Source organism: Amphiura filiformis, chromosome 12, assembly GCF_039555335.1.
Source record: "Amphiura filiformis chromosome 12, Afil_fr2py, whole genome shotgun sequence".
NCBI lineage: Eukaryota > Metazoa > Echinodermata > Ophiuroidea > Amphilepidida > Amphiuridae > Amphiura > Amphiura filiformis.
In genome coordinates, this window is record NC_092639.1 from 30,682,307 (window position 1) to 30,702,863 (window position 20,557).

Below are 20,557 nucleotides of genomic sequence, written 5' to 3' on the forward strand. Positions count from 1 at the left end.
ATTTGCTATGCACTAAATTCTATCAAAATGGATGCCAAGAATGCTATTTCCAATTCAAAATGACTCTGTAGTCTCAGTGTGTTTGTAAGAGATTAAGAAAGACGAAAAAGAGGGATGAAAAGAGCGGGGTGATTCACGAAAGATAGGCCTACATGAAAGAGTTAATTAAGGGTACGTGGTATATGGTTACGGACCGGTCAGTGTAGGATTATTTTACAAACTTGTGTAATAATTGCTCCACAAGAAAATAAGTTTAATTTAGAGGGAGGCAATGAAGATACTTACAGTTTTTGTTTTTTTTCCCTGTCGATGGATAGCCAGCATATCAACAGTGTCAAATACAGGGCGGTGTCCACATACTGTGCAGGCATACCTGTAAAAAGATCCAATTGCATAAAAAATATTTTGCTTATTTCAGAGTTTTGAGTCAAATTTCAAATCCCAGTCTATTATTGATTAATCATTGTTATATTCTTGGTTAACATTCACTTATCAATATCTTTCTTATATGTCACTTGGTCAGCTAAGGAGAGTTAAAAATCACTATCTACCCCCACCCCCCCCCCTGTGTATAAATACGAGATCGTTAACTAAGATTATAATATTTCAAGTTTATGGCAAATTCTATACCTACCTGCCATTTCTCATTAAGAAAGCTTCATCATCTGGTATATCATTAGACAACAATTCTGCTACACGTCGTTTCTATAAAGATAAACACAATTTAAAATAATTTGTGACTCAATAAGAGTAAATAAGAGTAGATAACACTTGACCCATTTCATATTATTATTGTAATCTGGATTGAACATTTTGATACCAATTCAACACCTTACATCATTCTTTCAAAAGTAATGAATGATTGAAAATCATTTGTCTCCAGACAAATTAATATAAGTTTAACTTTAATTGGTCAAAAGTAATGAATGATCAATTCTAAAAATCATTTAATTTTGTCTCCAGTTAGGGGCATCACTTTTAGAAATCAAAAGAAAAATAAACACAAACAGTCACTTTCATATCTCTCATCACTTTGACGAACGAAGCTGTCAGCAAGTCAGTTTATACTGACATGGACACTTGCTATCTTAGCCTTCGAGTCCCTACCAGTGACAGTGTTTGATTTCCAGCATTATTTTTTTTACTAGCAGTAACATTTTCTTTGTGTAGCAATTGCAAAGTTGTGCAATTCATTTTTTTTCTTCCATCTTTTTGTATGTACAAATGTAGTTAAATATTGTGTTTGTGAATCAGTCATTTTTACAAACATTGAGCAAGTGAAAGTGAGCCTGACCTAATATCATGACCTCATATTTCACTGAAAAAAATGTGATGGGAAACTAAATCATTTCATTTCATTATCATTCTATTCTATTCTAAGCCTAATCCCTACTCATAATGTACCCCGCGATCGCGATCGCACATCCAAACCATCTGGTTTATGCCAGCTCTTGATCAATCAAAAACACAGAAATCACCCGGAAAAGCACATAGTATAACAAATAGCTAATTATCAGCACCTTGCCATTTTTTTTCATTGATTTGAAACATCCAAACAAAGAACATGAAGAATGGCTGCTAATTAAATTATACCTTGAGCAAATTAAGCTGACTAGGATCATCTCCTTCTCTTTTGAAAGACATTTTTAGGTGAAATCCACAAAACACATAAAAATGTGGATCTTCTTTGACTTGTCAGTTTGCAGCCACTCTGTTTGTGATGATGTACAAAACAGTAAAATGCCAGTGTGAATCTGGATGAAATGACTCAGTCAGTCAGTCTCAAATCATTTGACAAATGACAATCATGACAATGAGTTCTTCCAATGGCAATGTCCAATGCCTGGCTTTAAGTTCAAGATGAATCATGAATATGAATTCATTGACAAGGAAGCTAAGTGTTATATCATGATGAGAGTACTGCACTGAAAAGCAAAGACGGCTCGAATCGTAAACAAACCAATGACGAAATGTGAGTCATGGGAGCAGCCATTTTGAGATATCAGTGTTTGCAGTCAGTTTTATCAGTAGAAATTCTCAAATTCTAAAAGTAAAAGTTATTTATTATTTGTTATTGTTGTCTAAATTTTTACGGATTTTTTAAAAATTTCAATAGTTTAAATACCTTAGTAATGATATGAGTTCATATTTTACGGCTATTCCAAATCATTTGTTTGGCAAGACATAAAACCTTTTTACATTTTGATGGTTTTATTTCAAAGTTAGAAGCACCACATATTTACCCAGAATTCCGCACAACATACGGGTATTTTTTAACTGCGCATGCGTGTTATTAGTTAGCTTGTCGTATCTGCACGAAATAACCCTATCGTAGGTCCAATTTTGGTGAGTAAAAAACATGTTTTACATTTAATATTATGTGGATATTTTTCATTTTTACACTAGACTGATTATTTTTGTACTTGTCCGACATAAAGGTAATGTATAATTATGCCCTGTATCGTCAGATGCGCAATAAGTCGTGACGGCATCGGGCTGGGTGTGGAGATTTTGCAATAGAGTTTGTGTACGTGAACAGTATCGCGAAGTGAAGCGATGTAAATAAATGCAATGCATGCAACAAAATAGGCGTACACCGGTTCAAGTACACCGATTAACAATTTTGTTAAGCGGATATATGTAACAAAATACAAATTATAAGAGGTTAATAGTGTAATTTTTCATACCAAAGTTTTACAAGTGTCCGTCAAAACAATCAAGAACATTTTCATGTTTTCCCAAAAGTTTTCCAGCATCATGTCCAGAAAATAGAATTACAGAACAAAATTAATTTGCATGCACGAGAGTCATGTGAGTATTTCTGTCTCCGTCAACGACAACGGCGGGGTCGATGGCTGCACTTATGACTTACTAGCTTCCGGAGAAATACGGCAGTCTTTTGCGTACTTAGTCTTAATTGTTTACTCGAGAACTCGAGCTGTGTCCTGTGTCTGATTGTGAATAGTTACGCACCCGTCATGTTGATGTTCGATGGCAAGATGCGCAGAGATGTCACATTTCCGGATTTATCCGGATTTCCGGATTTTTGTTAAATCTCATAAAATTTCCGGATCTGAGAAAATCTCCGGATCTGAAAAAAATTACGCAAATTTCGGGAAAAAAAAATCGATGTCCGTATTGCCCCGTCTGGAAAGCGATCGTTGCACGGTGCTCCTTTGAGCAAGAGGAATTTTAACCTCACTACTACTACTAATTAATGGCGGTTGCCTGGAATCGATGTCGCGACGAAATCACCGTTCACATCTTCCGACTACATGGACTATAATTTAATATGGCAGGAAAACCAGACGTGATAGAGGGACAGGACGAAGTGAGAGCGAGGGAGATTGATGGGGGTATCAAAAACAAATGGAAGTGGTCGTGGGTCGAGTCGGAAGATGTGAACGGTGATTTTATTCGGATTACATTCGAAAGATCAACTTGCCTAGGAAGCAGTGTTCGAAATAAGCACTTATCCTCTTGTCCTCTTGTCCAAAAATCACTGGGGACAACCATATTGAGATATGTACTTATCCTCTGGACAAACCACTATATTTTACCTCTTAAATATGACTCATTTGGGGGACAACCAAAATGTTTTGAGGACAAGCAGAATTTATGCTTTGGTTGTCCTCAGGACAACCTCCACATTTTCCTTATTTCGGACACTGCTGGGAAGGCTAGCGGTGTGCATGTTGTGCAATTACAAACAGATCAATTACGGATCATCAGGTACGATTCTATTTTAATTTTATAATTTTATAAATCTTAATCATCACTACGAGTCTTTTGCTTATGAAAATACTGCATGTTTTTTTTAATTAGTCTGTGGGTAAATTAGTGTGTAAATTCATTGAAAAGGACTTGCAAAAGGACTTTACAGAAAATGTGTAAGATGTTCCACTGCAATTTAAAAATGGTAATAAACTGATTAAACTCATGCATTTTCAGTCATAATTTTCCCTATAAAATAGCTATTCCAGAAGACTTCCTGAGGGGTTTTTCTGTGTAGAAACCCATGAGCTTCAAGGGGCTACGCCCCCTGGACCCCCGCCAGGGTCGTTGCCCCTGGACCCCACGCCGCATAGGGCGAGAGCCCCACTTGCTTCGCTCGTTCCGCTTCGCAAGTTCAGGATTTTTGTAAGTCAGCCTGTGACATCTCTGGATGCGAGAGAACGTTGTTGTTGTGAAATTGTTGCTGTTGTTTTTCGGTCGGACAGTGGTGCAGCGGTGTATATAGTATACTGTATTTAATGTTGAAATTTGGATTAATGAGTCAACTGTATGTTGATTTAAATTTGCCTGTTTTGAACAGTCTAAAATTTTAAGCAACATTTTTTACGCAGATCGCCCACCGTGATCGGCTGTGTTTACTTCTGAACTTCCATTGCTTTACAGTTTACACGGCGTCATGCTTCAGTGAATACGACTACATTTGGCTGTTCCATCTCGCCCCCTCGTTCGCGAAGGGGACACTTACTGTTGCACTCATGAGGAAATCACAAGACATGCCATAAAATAACTTCAAAAGTTTGCAAGAATCAAACTTGGATTCAGGCAAATCTGTTTAGGAGAACCTTTGCAAGAATTGATTCTCGGATTCTCGCCAAAATTCTAACCCTGCAAAGAGAGAGAAAATTGACTTGAACTGAAAGGCCATGCAAATTTCCCCGTAGCTGAAAATTGGGATTTACGAGCAGCCAGTGGCGGATCCAGGAATTTTCAATAGAGGGGGCACCGAGACACGGCTCGGCGCCCACGCAAAGTCAGGCACCGCTGTGCAAAAATACACAGAATCAGAGTCAGGCGCCAATCTGCACAAAATAGAGGGGGCACGTGCCGGGTGCGCCCCCCTCTATCTAAATTTGCCCCTGCAACCAGGTCATTCACCCCCGATCGAGGGTTAACGGCGTACGCTACCCTGATCGAACATAATGTATTCAGAAACTATATGATACCGTAATATATTAAATGGCTACAAATTATGGGAGAGGGGAGTTTATATTACAATTCACCAACAATAAATGAGTCATGAGTGACGTTGTATTGCATAGCCTACACTCTATAATAAAAAAAACTAACTGTAAATTTATGTTTTGATTGTTGTTCTCAGGATCAAAGTACTTTATCAAGAGTTTTACTACAAAACTGAAAAGAAGCAAGTATCAGCGTGTGCAAATCACCTCCAGTGATCTCCATATCCCCTGCAACTCTTCCTCTGTTTGAAAACACAGCCAATCCAGTTAACATCATGATGCACAACGAAGATCCAGTTGAAGTAAGTAGTGAACCATGGAATTTTTTTGCTTGTGATTTTGTAGGACTTCGTAGGCAAAAGATAAATCTAGAATCTGACCGATCAGATCGGTAGCTTCCGAATCGGGCCGATTATTAGCTTATCGGTAGTGATCTGCATCGGCCGATTTTTCCTTCATCCGCCGATGTAATGCACCCATCACCCAATATCATGAAAGTAATTGTTGAAGCTTAACAAGTATTCATTTATTGGTATATTTCTTTGAATTAGACTAGTTAAATCAAGCGAAATTTAGCAAAAGAACAAGCTTTGTAGGCGATATAAAATCATACTGTGATTCAGGCACGCAGCTGAGATAATCAGGTAATTCCCCGCATGCACATATACAATTGTAGTTCTTACTTCCGGGTTACACATGTGCGTGTCAGATTGGAGAGAGCTACGGGCCGTGTGCAAAACTCAACACTTCCGGGTTACACATGTGCGTGTCAGATTGGAGAGAGCTACGGGCCGCGTGCAAAACTCAACACTTCCGGGTTACACACGTGTGTGTCAGATTGGAGAGAGCTACGGGCCGTGTGCAAAACTCAATACTGACTTGAATGTAAACACAATATTAAAATGGGGCGATCGAATGATTCGACGGACTCGGATATCAGGGGGAAAAGTTAAATTGAACTTAGAATAATCATGGTCAAATTAAGTGGCACGCAGCTGAGATAATCAGGTAATTCCCCGCATGCACATGTACAATTGTAGTTCTTACTTCCGGGTTACACACGTGCGTGTCAGATTGGAGAGAGCTACGGGCAGTGTGCAAAACTCAACACTTCCGGGTTACACACATGCGTGTCAGATTGGAGAGAGCTACGGGCCGCGTGCAAAACTCAACACTTCTGGGTTACACACGTGCGTGTCAGATTGGAGAGAGCTACGGGCCGTGTGCAAAACTCAATACTGACTTGAATGTAAACACAATATTAAAATGGGGCGATCGAATGATTCGACGGACTCGGATATCAGGGGGAAAAGGTAAATTGAACTTAGAATAATCATGGTCAAATTAAGTATTGTAAATGAGCACGGGAGTGTATTTTTGTGCTCAGAGCATAATTATGGTAATACTTTGCGTACAAGTACCCTTTCAACATACAGGTGAAATTTACTCATGGCGATGGCAGCCATTGTTAATAGGTGATCGGTGATCGAATCGGCAGATCAAAGAGGGAATTGATCCGCCAATTGGCCGATTTAGATAGGGACCTGATCGGTCAGACACTAGATAAATCTGCAGTTTTCTTATCTAGTCTTTGTTCCTTTTGGGTCATTTCTCACCTTAATTAACAATAGCCTCAGTTCAAGGAGTCTGAGCTCTGGGATGGTGTTTTATTATTTTTTTCCTTTATTTTTATTTTTATTTTTTCCTTTTTTTTAAATTGTTTTTTTTTTTTGGGCTTTTTATTTTTTTATTCAGGTGTCTTCATATCCTGTCCACCCACCTCAGCTCTGATCTGTGCGTGATAATATCAGATTACTAACTCTCTTCGTTGTCATGGTTCTGAGAAAATAACCAGTTTTTATGGCTTACTCACAACACTATAAAGTTCTCAGTGTATTATAGGCTCCTTCTAATTCTTTCTAATATAATCCTTCTAATTCTTTTCTAGGGCAGCACGGTGGCTCAGTGGTTACGGCCTTGGACTCATAATCTGAGAGCTTGCTTGACTTGCGTGGGTTCGAGTCACCGTCCCACCACCGTGTTGCGCCCTTGGGAAAGGCGCTTTACCTCGCTTGCCTCACCCCACCCAGGTGCAATGGGAAGCTGTTAGGGTTAGTCACAGTCGTTGTACTGACGAACCCTGCGCCATTTGTAGGCTGCAAACGTGGTGCCGGCATAATCTAATGACAGCGGAATAAATGTAAAGCACTTTGAGGCTGTTTATGGCATAAAGCGCTATATAAATATCTACATTTTTTTTTTTAAGGGGAAAAACCCCAAAACACCATCCCAGAGCCCAGATGCCTCGAACTGAGGCTAAATTAACATATCATTTGGCAACATGCCCGGCACTGGAAATTATACTAAAAAATGAAACTTCTAATGACAGAGAAGAAATCAATTAATTGGTCAAAAAATAATTACCTGTTTCAAAACCCAAGTATGCTACCCAAACAATCTCTGCTGATAGTTTTGAAATGTGTGAACAATCCTGTAGAAAATGTCTTGACCAATTGGAATGGTTTACCTGAATGCTTATGGGTGTCTCCATTTGAAATCTATATACACCACCCTCTGTATAGATTAAGGTTATGTCTTCCATAGGGAGTGTTTGGATTTTAACTGGTACATAGCACATTTCGTCTTCCCATCCAGGGGACACAAATTTTAAAGGTTCACCGATTGCATCTTTAAATCCTTACCTGTTTTTTTTCGACTGGACTTACTGTATTGTGTGTAATAAACGCCCTCAAGGCATTGTATTTTTCCAAAAAAAATCTGTTTAAACGGTTAGACAAATAACCGTTAATTCACACCCCTAATCCTGGTTGATGGTAGTTCTTGAAGAGAATGATTGCATTTACAATTAAACATGAGACATAACATATATGTATGTATAACATTAACACATTTATGTAATGGGTTTTTTTATTGACAAAAACCTTGTTTCTTTGGTTATTATTATTTGTTGTCATTATTATTTGTTGCAGTGCCCTCTCTGCATGGAGCCCTTGGAAATGGACGACATCAATTTCTACCCATGCACATGTGGCTATCAAATCTGTCGATTCTGTTGGCATCGTATCAGAACAGATGAGAACGGCTTGTGTCCAGCCTGTCGCAAAGCCTACCAGGAATGCCCGGCAGACTTCAAACCACTCTCAGAGGAAGAGTAAGTTTCACTAAATTGTTTTGCGGGAGGTAGGGGGTTAAGCATAATCAATGTATTCTGGTTTTGATGTCCAGGTGACTGCATACAAATACCATACATGGTAGAGAACATTTTTCTTGATTAAATTTACAGGGCCCTACATGTATGACATAACCTTTCATAAGGTTGTTAAACTATCAATTCACTTGATATTTTGATCAGGGATGTAAATCTTCAGGAAATTTCCTGATTTCAGGAAATTTTGCTTTGATTTTCCCTGTACAAAGTATAGGGAAATACACATTTTCAGGAAATGTTAAAGCAGTTTCAGGAAATTAAGTCAGTGCTTGTTTTCATCCCTATTTGATACCTTCTCTCATGATTTCTGTGCGCTGATCCCCAAAGAAGAAATGATGAGCATTTAAAAGCAACATACTAAATTTTTTATTTTTTATTTTTTTTTATTCTCTGTACTTGGAACTGGCAGAGGGAGAAAAAACATACACAATGGACCACCAGTTCCCAACAATTATGAATGAACTTTTACATGAAAATCAATATAATTTTTTTTTTTTTAACAGCTCATAAGGTACAAAATATATAATCAACAGGTACAAAGAAGGACATAAGAGACAAAGACGACGGACAAAGAAATCGTTCACTCTAAGCTCACATACAAAACACAAGCACCAGTCTCGTGTCAGACAAGCACTCACACGGCCACACCCATCATACCCACACTGTTGATGATGCCAAGACAATCATAATGTTATATTATCAACAACAAAAAATGAAGAGAGAAATCACGAGGCTTCAAGATCAAGGGTCCATTTCTTAAAGTGCAACATACTAAATTGATTTAAGGTAGCAGGCCAAAGACTTTAAATTTACTCTTCAATAGATCTGCATCATTATTAGAGACCAGCAAAATAAAGAAAATGGTGCAATGTTTTAGTTCTTCAGAAGCTTTCAGATCAAATTGATAACAAGTTGATTATCTCAACAAAATCAAACCGAATGCAAAAACAATTTGGGGAGTGCTCAAAACCAGGGTAAAAGGCATTTTTCCCCAATCCTAATTCAAAATCACCCCAATTTTCTTTTTGGAGAAGTACTAATATCATCTTAATTAAATTAAATTGGATAATTAAATGTGCTATAAGCTCACAATCACAAAAAAGTAGCCAACCTCAAAATAGCCCCTTCAAAAATAAGGAGGGAGGGGGGGGGGGGGCTTTTGTGTAAATAAAGAAGAGAACCTCCTGGGAAAAATATTTTAACCACTGAATGTGGGGGGATGGAACAAACTGAATTGCTGTTTATATCCATAGCATACAATGATGTATGTCCACCTTTAATGAAATATGATTCCCAATATACCATGTGTGTGTCTGTTTTAATCATTAGCTATTACAAAGATTAATCCCAGATCATATTCCTCCAGGCCCACAGTTATAATAAATTAATAATAATAACACTTGCTATATGTGCAGGTTGCAGCGGATAAAGAATGAGAAGAAACAAAAGGACCAGCAGAGGAAACAGAAAATTTCAGAAAATCGCAAACATCTTGCAAGCGTACGGTAAGTCTGATGTGAAAGAGTATGAGGGGAGGGAGTTGTGTTCATATTAATTCTGAATCGCTTCTAAATTTGAATAATTTTTAATGTTAAATATACTAAAGGAAGTACTTTCTTATAATACCAACTTTATAATTTTCCCATTGTATTTTAATTTACAGGGTAGTTCAAAAGAATTTGGTGTTTGTAGTAGGTCTGTCACAAAGACTAGCAGACCAAGAGGTGTTGAAGAAACAGGAATATTTTGGTAAATTTGGTAAAATTATCAAGGTGGTCATCAATCAAAACACATCCTATGCAGGCTCACAGGTAAGTTTGATGCAACCTGTGTTATGTGACACAAATACAACACGACACAGTAATAAAGTTTAATTTTGAGAACATTGACACTTAACACTAACACTGACGGGCGATGAAAGACTAACTATATAAACTGATACAGGGACTGCCTTTTGAGAGGATTGAGAGCAATCACTCCTCTACAGCTCTTCTTAAGTTGCATTTGCAAGAGCGACTTATAGCTCCTCTAGATGACTCGTTAAATTCTTTATGCTTTAATGGCCACAGGTGCAAACAACTCTTCTAAAGCTATTATTGAAGAGACCAGAAGAGCATTCTACAGCTCTTTTCTAATTTTCAAAAGGTAGTCCATGCTGATAATGAGCCCACAAATAAAGGATAATAAAAATGAGCGCTGAGCAAGGAGTGACCTGTGACTTGACCTTATGTCAGGTCACCAAACTACTAGTACTAGTCTAGAAACTCAGTCGTAATTTGTTTTCCTATCTACAGTTTATAAACTTATATCACTTGTTTTATTATCAGTCTTACTGAGTACATTTATCTTGATTCTTCCATGCTGACAAACATTCCAAGAATCGTTTGATCTGTAAGACAGAAATCTCTTTCTGTAAATTCTTTGTCAGAATGGAATTTACAATTTTTCAATAAATTTCTGAGCTCTACTTGTGGCTATGGCCAAGTATCAATATAGTCGGTTAGTGAGCAGCTTGAGTGCTCCTTTGACGCGAATGTTTTGACTCGCACTAGTCACTTATAATATATGCGGGACTTTGTGATCACAGAGACTTGGGCCAGATCTATGAATTTCTAACTGTTTATTGCCATCTTAATCAAAAGTATCAGTTAGAATTTAAAGGTATTGTGTTTAGCCGCTGTCGTGCATCTATCGTCTCATATAACACGGGCGACATCAATATCCGCCAAAAATAATGATGTCGCCCGTGTTATATGAGACGTTAGATGCACGACAGCGGCTAAAAAAAACAATACTTTTATTCTTATCCGCCAAAAATAATGATGTCGCTTGTGTTATATGAGACGTTAGACGCACGACAGCGGCTAAAAACAATACCTTTATTCTTATTCTTAAACACTTCAAAATATCATAAGTATTACAAATTTTAATCAAATTAAATCCTACATTTTGCAAGGAATTATACCTACGGCTTAAAATCAATCAGTCCCATTGTTGCTACGCGCCTCCGATTGGTTCAAATAGCGAGTACATGTATCGCGTCGATGCACACGCACTGACCCGTGTAATATCATGTCATATCACATGGGTAAGAACCAATAAGATTGCAGGAACATTCTCAAGTGTTTAAGAATGTGATTTATAATAACATAATTTTGTTGTTGTCTCTTCCAGGGCCCTAGCGCCAGTGCCTATGTGACATATCAGAGGGCAGAGGATGCCCTGAGGGCGATTCAAGCAGTCAACAATGTCCACGTAGATGGTAGAACTCTAAAAGCCTCCCTAGGAACAACTAAATATTGTAGTCACTTCTTAAAAAATGCAGCCTGTCCAAAACCGGTGAGTGAATATGGGAGAAGAAACATTTTGAAATCATATTGAGGAGTATAGATATCCATATATCTGTCATCCAAATGAAACCCCACTATGTGGTATTTTAATATGTGGTATCAGTGCTGTATGGTGCAAAAACTGATTGAGGAGCCAATGGCTCTTAACTTTATAAATTTAGGCACCCAAATGTTGCTCCCAAGTAAAAAAAAACAAACTGTGGTTCCAACCAGTCGAAGTCATTCTGCCACAATGGTTTAAATCTATGTTCAATTTTAAGTTTTTTAGGCTTACTTGCATTTCCAGTTCCATGACTTTTAATACATAACACCACTAGTACTACTAGCTTCATTAAAAGTATCAATAGCTGTTGGATTCCCTGATTTTATTGTTTCATCCTCATCCTTGTTCCCAAAAAGTTCATCAAATTAAAGTTCTTTTTGACTTCGATGCCATCTTGAGTACTTGAAAAACATTCAAAACTTTTGACCTATCCTATCCTATTTGCTGGTGATTAAAAGCTTCAACAGTTGGTCGCCAGTGGCTCCAGGGATTGTAGGCTTAGTCGCATCAGAAAAAATCTAGTCGCTAATGCGACTAAAATGGTCGCACTGTACAGCACTGCTTTGGTATCTGAATGAAATTATTTTATAAACCATCCACTTTAGGATTATGAAGATGACTTCTTAAATACACTGTATTTTGAGTTTATGTGTAACTTCATTTTCATAATTTTAATAAGTACCCTCTGAAAATGACTAACATAATTAGGTCAAATTACTGTACTGTGTTCATGATAATAATGGAGGGGAGATGTTATTATTGGATATTTTGGATATGGATAATAAGTTTCATCTTCTGCTGTACATCAAAGTTGTAAAATATGCCTTGGGTAACCCACACTAAATATTTGAGACAATAAATCGACTTACACCATTTTCCATCCCCCTTTCTATGGTTTTCCCTTTCCTTCATTATTCTTCCATTTTCCAGGACTGTATGTATTTGCATGAATTAGGTGATGAAGCAGCAAGCTTTACAAAAGAAGACATGCAAATGGGGTAAGTCACCATGTTTATAAGTAGTATGTTTTCTTCACTCGCATATCTAAGATGGTCACCATGGGCTTGTGCCATATGCGCAAGAGCAAGGAGTAGGATATTTCTGGCGGCGTATTTATGCCAAATTTATGCACTGAAGGAAGTGTTAAGACCATTCACATGTTGATACTGCTAAATTTCACTTGAATCTGTGAGCTCCCATTGAAAACTTAATGTTACCAGCAGCATTGGAATTTATACTTAACATAGCATTTACCAAAGGGTAAAAAAACTTTCTTAACATGTGAACCTTTTAATAATACTTGATTTAATTGCAGTAAGCACCAGGAATATGAACAAAAGTTACTTTCGGATTTATTTGGTGGGGGTACCAGTTCAGCAACAGCAACAACAAGTAATCCACAGCAGTCAGCGACAGCAATAACGACAGCAGCAACAAACACATCAAATAGCAGTAATAGTACACAGAACAGCCAACAGTCTTCAGTGTTTACACAACAACAAACAGAGCTTAATAGATCATCACCAACAGATATAACAACAGCAAGGTAGGTGTTGCTGCAGGCAGGTCTTATATTAAGTATGCCAGGACCAGGAGCTAAAATGAGCTTCTGGTCCCAAAGATGGCTCCTGGTCCTATAGTTTGTAGTGTAAAATATTGGACACACCAGGAGCCAAAACTTGGCAACCATGGGGTAAAAAGGCCTGGGTGCCTGACTAATATAAGCCTTGGCTGCAGGGAGAATCATACTGGTTAGAGGCTTAAAAAGAACGGCACCTTGATTATGGTTTGTCTCAGAAGACTGCACATGCATCTTTTTAATTTCAGGGGGTTTTTTTATCAGAAAAAAATACCAAGAACAATTTGAAAAGTGTTCAATGTACAATGGCCCAAAAATGCAGTAAAATTTTTTTCACATAGCCTTCTGATCTCCACAGGCATGAGAATTGTCCTTCTTTAAAAGGAATTCTTTTTTTTTTGCCCAAATTTCTGTGTTTTTATTTCTCTTTAGCCCGTTTTTAAGCATTTTTGCCATATTTTATGCACCTTTTCCTCATTTCCCAGAATTTCCTTTTTTTTCTCATTGAAATGTGTTCTCATGCCTGTTTTCAACAAACAGAAAAAAACACCAAAAAACAGATGCGTACCACTTAGGGTCTTTACCATTTTCTGCAACAAACTTGTTGTGATGGTACAGGTGTGCGTCAGGCGTTTTTATTTATTTTTTTCAATGATTGTTATTTGATATGGAAACTGGCCTATCAGATATAACATATTCTAAGGATCATTTGATTTGCGTCAGAGATTTGTACTCGATCCACTCTGCTTCCACCCTATTAATCTTACCACTGATCATGATTTTTTGCTATCGAAAGAAATGAAAAAGAAGTTATGAAAAAGGAGAGAAGATGAACAAAGAAGTCACTTGGTTATCCTTGTAGTACTTATTTTGTGGTAATTACTGGTGTTAGGGTTAAACAATAACCAATTGTAATCCAGGAAGTTGTATAGATAGATGGGAACCAGTTTATATTGTTACTTAGTTATTATTATTATTGTATTTTTTGGTTTATCAACAGAAAAAAATCTCCATCGCCACCCATCACAACAAATCACAACAACATAGAGGCCTGGCCTTCACTCCAAAGAGAAGGCGACACAGGCCCAAATACGCCAGATGAAAAATCCCAATCACCAACAGTAGAAACAGCCAACAACACAGCGCCCCCTGTGGGCAATCACATGGGTGACAGAACTTTTGCCGGTATTCGGTACCGTTGCAGCCGTTAAGCGGCAGAATTGCAGGCAGTAATAGATGGCATCAGTCCAGCGACGAGCAATTCCCAATCACCTAGTATACCTTCAGAATTCTCTGGTACGGGAACGCCGAGTCCAGATAGCACGTCAGGTAATAACTTTTGTTCATTGTAACTTTCCAGCAAACACAGAAATGTTTTTTAAAAACAAAATTTAAACGTTGGGTTATATAGAGATCACAAAAACATTGAAAACAATTTTGTTTAAAAATCACTACCAACGCATTTTTGTAGAATATTTTCTTTGCAAATGTTTCACCAAAATATATAGTTAACACTTGAATAACAGTCAGTTACTACATTTCCAGCAACGTTTAAAAACATTTAATACTGTTATTAGGACTTTATATTCTTTATATAACGTGACAGAAAAGGTTTAACAGAAAATATTGTCAAAATGTTTTCTGGCAACTGTTTATGTCATTTTCAAACCTTTTACAAAAATCATTTTATGTTTGCGGGTTTTGCAAGAAGATTTGTTGTGCTTGATGGTGAGTCGGTTGGAGAAATTTACTTAATTATGCCCAAACCATTGCATTTTCAGTGTTAAAGGTGTATGACTTGATTGACACCGTCTTGACCCCATCAAAATGCAGATTTTTGTATCAGTTAAAGATCATTTTTATCCCATAACCCCAGTGAAATGGACAATTCCAGGTGAAGTCCATACACCCGCTCTTCGAAACATGGAGTGTGAATTTCAAATGGAGTTTACCTTAATGGGTGACTCCATTTGAAATATAATACACCCCTGTGTGGGAGATTAAGGTCATATCTTCCATAGGGGTGTATGGATTTCAACTGGCATAGCCTAATATTTTAGGCCTGTAAATGTATGCTTTATTTATTAGTAGGTATGAACAAAAACATGGTAGTTAGGTGGTGTGAACTGTTCTATGTGTCACTGTGATACACTTATTTCTTTTAGAAGTCACTTTGAAGCAATTTAACTCCAAACTTGAAATAAGAATGTTGGGGTGGTGGGTCTAAATGTGAGGTTAGAAAACACCTTGTTCATTAATCGGAACACCCACTCTTAAGGGTATACGATGAATTGTTGGTTGAAGCAGCAAAAAAATATAGTTCACAGCATCTTGCGAATGGTAGTGAGCTTTAGCAAAAATTGCATTACTCAATTCATAGCGAGCGTGTAGAAGAATTCAAATATCACAGATCGTGGGAACACGTGTGGCCGAGTGGATAAGGCGCCAGACTCATAATCCATAGGTTGCGAGTTCGAGCCCGCCGTGCCAACGTGTTGTGTCCTTGGGCAAGGCACTTTATCCTCATTGCCTACTGGGGGATTGGGTTGGGTTGGATTGGATGTTTGTATAGTTGTTTGTTTCAATGTTGCAATATTGGCGCTGATTTAGCTGCTGCCTGCAAATTGCATTGTGTCTGTTTAGGTGTGTTTAATGTACAATTCTAGCAATTTGACCTGCGGGTCACCATTAGAGTTTGAAATAAAAACTTCCTTTATATAGTTTTGTAGGTCCTGTGGTTCTTGAGTTATGTTGTAAAGAGGGCTGAAACAACAACACTTTTGTAAAACGTGCATAACTCATTAACAACAATAAATTAAGCAAGTTTTCAAAGTAAATGATTTGTAGAATGAATTTTTGCAAAACACCAAAGTGTTATTTTCCAATAATATATTGATTCAGATAATGAAAATCAAATATTGAAACTTGATTTTAAATTGAAATAAATAAAAAAAAATTGTTGAGGTTAAGTTTTTTTTTTCGCTGGGCTGGGGTAATTTTTTGCGATTTTGTCAGTTCTGGACAGTTTAGTTGGTATTTAATTTCCATTTCTTGGCTCCCTGTTTGACGCAAAAAGCGTGAAAATTAAACCCCCTGTGAAAATTTCCCGCTATCCAGCAGTTAAAACTGCAGCTAAGAATATCTTACGCTTGTTACTGCAAATTGGGAATATTTTGAATACAATAAGGGATGAAATCAAAACTTGACCGGCGGTTGACAGCGATTCTGTCCGGTTCCGTCCGGTTTCCATTGATTAGAATAAAAGAAACTGGACGGAACCGGTGGTCAACCACCGGTCGAGTTTTGATTTCATCCCTAAGGCACCAAATCATACAATTTTGAGTTTGCATAACACTGACAGTGTGCTCTGTTTTGTGGCGCGTGCATATGTGTCATGCAAGGAATTCAACAGCTGTTGTGCAATGCTTTGTTTACACAGTGACCTTTTCTTTGGGTCAAGTTGGATTCTCCTGATTGCACTTTGTTTGTGTTAAAAGCTTATCTTCAGCTGTTTACTTAACCGATAACATCTCGTTATTTTGATATTCTTCTTTTGTTTGCCTCCATAGGTTTACCTAGCAGTAGTAGCAATCATCCAACTAGTAGGTCTCCGTTTGAAAGTCACGAGAATTCATCGTTCTTTTCAGCCAACGGGTTCCTACCTCAGATCCTTGGTCTAGGTCTAGGGGGTCCGCCCCCATTGATTCCACCTGGTCCACCCCCGAATCTACCACCACCGCCCCAGCCACATCCTGCAAATGGTGAGTATGGCTTTGGAAAACTTTCCTGGAGCGATGTGGGAGTCTCTCCTCTCGTAAATATTTAGTTTTAGTGATTAGGCGACAATAAAAAAACCCTGTTCTACGGGCCCGACTGACCCAGATTTTCCATTTTGGGATTTTTTAAAATTTACTGTATGTATGTAAAATCAGCGTGTTTTTTTTTTTTGTTACGCGAAAGTAAATTAAGTTTGATGGACATTCCTGCCCTACTTAGTCCATAGAACAGGCTTGTTTTTTTAGTTAATTTGTAGCAAAAGCACTTTTTTACAAATATATGGAACTGAATAACAGGTTTGATTACAGTGATAATGAAATACTTATTTATTAAAAAATAAGTTAAGAAAACAATTGTGTACTCACGTTCAGTTCAAGCATGCATCTTATACGACCATAAGAAAGAAATTAAAATGAACCTTAATGAACAACTTTCTGGTCATTTGAAGTCATCTGCCAAATTCTGAACAGCCTCTTTGAATAAGTTTGACAAGTTTGACAATGACAAAATATAAGCCCCAAATTTTTTTTGTAAGAGCAAGATAAATTTAAGTGGGCTACCCCACCCTCAAAGTCTGACATTCGGCCTTACCCCAGGATAAGGTTGTAGGTCAGTTACCTTTTGTTGGTTGGTTCCACAAATACACATAGCCATTTGATGGTAAATCTGATCATTTTAAGCACACCAAAAAGAATATATTTAGGGGGTTGTAACCATCACCCTTGGTCTTGTAGATGAGGGTTAAATCTAAAAGTTGTGATTGAATTGACACAATTATCATACTACTAATAACGCCACATCTGTAATCTGTAATATGTGTGTCAGTGTGTCCGTGCTGTGTCAGTGTGTAGCTTCATCAAGCTTCGACCTGTCCACTGAGATGACTGTCTAATGAGTGTCTATAAATAGCTCTGACTGCAGTATTGGGCTTGCAGTATATAACTTGCAGTATATTGCACAACCAAGTTGCAATGGGCTTGCAGTATATAAATAGCTCTGACTGCAGTATTGGGCTTGCAGTATATTGCACAACCAAGTTGCAACAAGTTTTTAAAGAAATACGGTTACCGCACCATAGCTGAACCATGGGGCTTTGGCAGTATAGGTACATGAAAGTAAACTAGAGCGATTACCGCACCATAGCTGAACCATGGGGCTTTGGCACTATATTGTGGTACACAGTATATTCCACAACCATGTGCAAAGTGCAACAAGTGGTACATGCTTGGGCTTTCAGTATATTCCACAACCAAGTGCAAACATGGCTAGAGTTAAGCAAGGCTAAAGTAAAAAAATGGCTAGAGTTAAGCAAGTGCAACAAGTTTTATAAGTACGGTTACCGCACCATAGCTGAACCATGGGGCTTTGGCAGTATAGGTACATGACAGTAAACGAGCGGTTACCGCACCATAGCTGAACCATGGGGCTTTGGCAGTATATTGTGGTACATGCTTGGGCTTGCAGTATATTCCACAACCAAGTGCAAAGTGCAACAAGTGGTACATGCTTGGGCATAAATAGCTCTTACTTAATCAACTTGAAGTTGAAGTTGCCGCAGCAAAAAATGCTGTCGTTCTCTAGTAATTATATAATATTGGATGGCTTTGAGGGTGATACAAGATTGAAATATCATACGAGTTGAAGAGGAGCACAATACTTGTTAGCAAGTACAAAGCATTCTTGTATCCCCCGCAAATAACCCATTTAATATTAGCATTTATATCAGGATTTTCGCTATGCGGTAAAATAAAAATTTAAGCTTACCTAGCCTTTTGACCTTCTTGTTTTCTGCTTTTTCTTTTCCCAAAGACAAACTTGTTGATGTGAATTATAAGGTTATTCAACGTGCAGAATTGCTGCAATTTAATGTTCCCTGTTTTACTTATTCAAAAATCTCATGTGAACCGGTAATGTCGCTGTGGTGTTGTGACGTTTGATGGTGCTGTGACCATGGTGACGCACAATGTGATACAATATTGTTTTGAATCCGGATACGTTGCAAAAGTTGCACAATACACACTTTTGTTGTATTGCGTAAAAACCTGATATGAACAAATAATTCAAGTGATGTGATAATATTGTTCTTTTTTTTTCTTGTTTCTTTTTGGAAACATTGGAACTTGGCTGTGAGGATCACTAATAAATGACAAAAATGGTTGTTGTTGTTTTTGTTGTTGTTTTTGTTGTTGATGTTACTTGCCTTTTGTATTAACTATACCATTTTTGATGTAGACCTGTTATCTTTGTGTCTAGATTGGAGCGAAGGTCTAGTGTTAAGTAATGACCTACCGCCAGTAAATAGCCAAACAGACTGGCAGGCTGCATTCGGGTTTGGATCCGAGCTGAAAGACAAGCAAAATGCCGAGGATGATCTAGGTAAGAAGAGTGAAACCATCACCATGCACTCAACAATTTCCAAGTTGCATATATATATCAGTTTACCAGACTTTTCTTTTCTGTTTATTTGTTATTCTCTCTGGTCGGCATCTTTTTTACGCTATCCTCGAATACGTACATCTGATGTGATCAAGCAAAATGAATTGAAGGTGGCCGGGAATATTGATTTTGAGATATAAACAATAACAGTTTGCAACTTCCTTTGTATGATATTGTTCTCAGCAACACTAAAATGGCCATAGCTCTGGAACCGTAAGTCTAATTATGATGGGGTTTTCAGCAAAATAAAGCTCTGAGAATGGCTCATGTAATGAAATTGAAAAGTGAATTTTGATTTTGATCGACATCGGACTCATTTAGCGTGATGGCATCACAAATTTGTGTCTTGCATCACCCTACACCTGATAGGTTGATACGTTCAAGTCACCTTAATTTAATGAGGGAAAATAAACCTGGGAAAAAGCACCCTGGGAGCTTTAAGGAATGAATAAGGTACGTCATCAATCCATTTATAAAAAAATATATGGACAAGTACCATGAGTGAAACACATAAATAGAATAGACATTGATTTTCATTTCTACGGCATACTTTTCAAATGAAACATTTTACAGGTTTTGATCCATGGAATGAATCAAGTAAAGGCCTTGCTGATTTGTTGGAAAAGGAACTTCAATTAGGTACATCGCCAGCAGCCAGTAGTCAAGTAACCCAGCCGCCACCGGGCTTCAATCCATCACCGTTTAATCACACGCTTGGTTTTGGCATAAGGCCACCGCCACAGTCAGTACCGGCAGGTAAGTGGTCTCATTAAAAATTTGTAACCTCATACATGATACTTGAGACCCAAACAAACTTATATTAAACTTTTATTTGCCAAAACTCTTCCGATTACAAAAATTCAGTCCACCACTGTCACAAATTTTTTTGAATGTCTTGGCAGATATAACATGAAAATGCAAAGTAAATGAACTCCCCCCTCCTGAGCTTGTAATAAGGGGCCACTTGAAACCCTGACTTAAATAAAATTATGTACGAATGTTTAACAGTAAGTTTTCAAAAATGTTTGTAAATGTTATTAAAACGTTTCCTTAACCCTAACACGGAACACTGCTTTTTGCTATCGGAAGTTAAAGGAGAGAAGATGAACAAAGAAGTCACCGAGAACCTGAGACCCCTTGGGTACCAAGCACACAATCACCGGCCTG

At 37.8% G+C, this 20,557-nt stretch overlaps 1 protein-coding gene and 1 long non-coding RNA gene across 2 annotated transcripts in view; one reads left to right on the forward strand and one right to left on the reverse strand.

Annotated features, from left to right (window-relative positions):
- Positions 1-283: 283 nt before the first annotated feature.
- Positions 284-1,722, reverse strand: LOC140166065 (uncharacterized). Its single transcript, XR_011860808.1, has 3 exons — positions 1,594-1,722; positions 635-705; positions 284-373 (listed from the first exon to the last, which is right to left on the reverse strand). It is a non-coding gene; the product is annotated as an uncharacterized lncRNA (long non-coding RNA).
- Positions 1,723-2,266: 544 nt separating this feature from the next.
- LOC140166749 (CCR4-NOT transcription complex subunit 4-like) overlaps positions 2,267-20,557 on the forward strand; it is a 33,752-nt gene continuing 15,461 nt past the window's right edge. The window contains 12 exon segments of the mRNA XM_072190244.1: positions 2,267-2,346; positions 5,114-5,278; positions 7,967-8,148; positions 9,621-9,710; positions 9,869-10,016; positions 11,380-11,544; positions 12,529-12,596; positions 12,914-13,144; positions 14,178-14,383; positions 16,747-16,938; positions 19,187-19,330; positions 19,964-20,146. Coding sequence (XP_072046345.1) covers positions 5,252-5,278; positions 7,967-8,148; positions 9,621-9,710; positions 9,869-10,016; positions 11,380-11,544; positions 12,529-12,596; positions 12,914-13,144; positions 14,178-14,383; positions 16,747-16,938; positions 19,187-19,330; positions 19,964-20,146 — 1,636 coding nt within the window. The 5' untranslated portion in view covers positions 2,267-2,346; positions 5,114-5,251.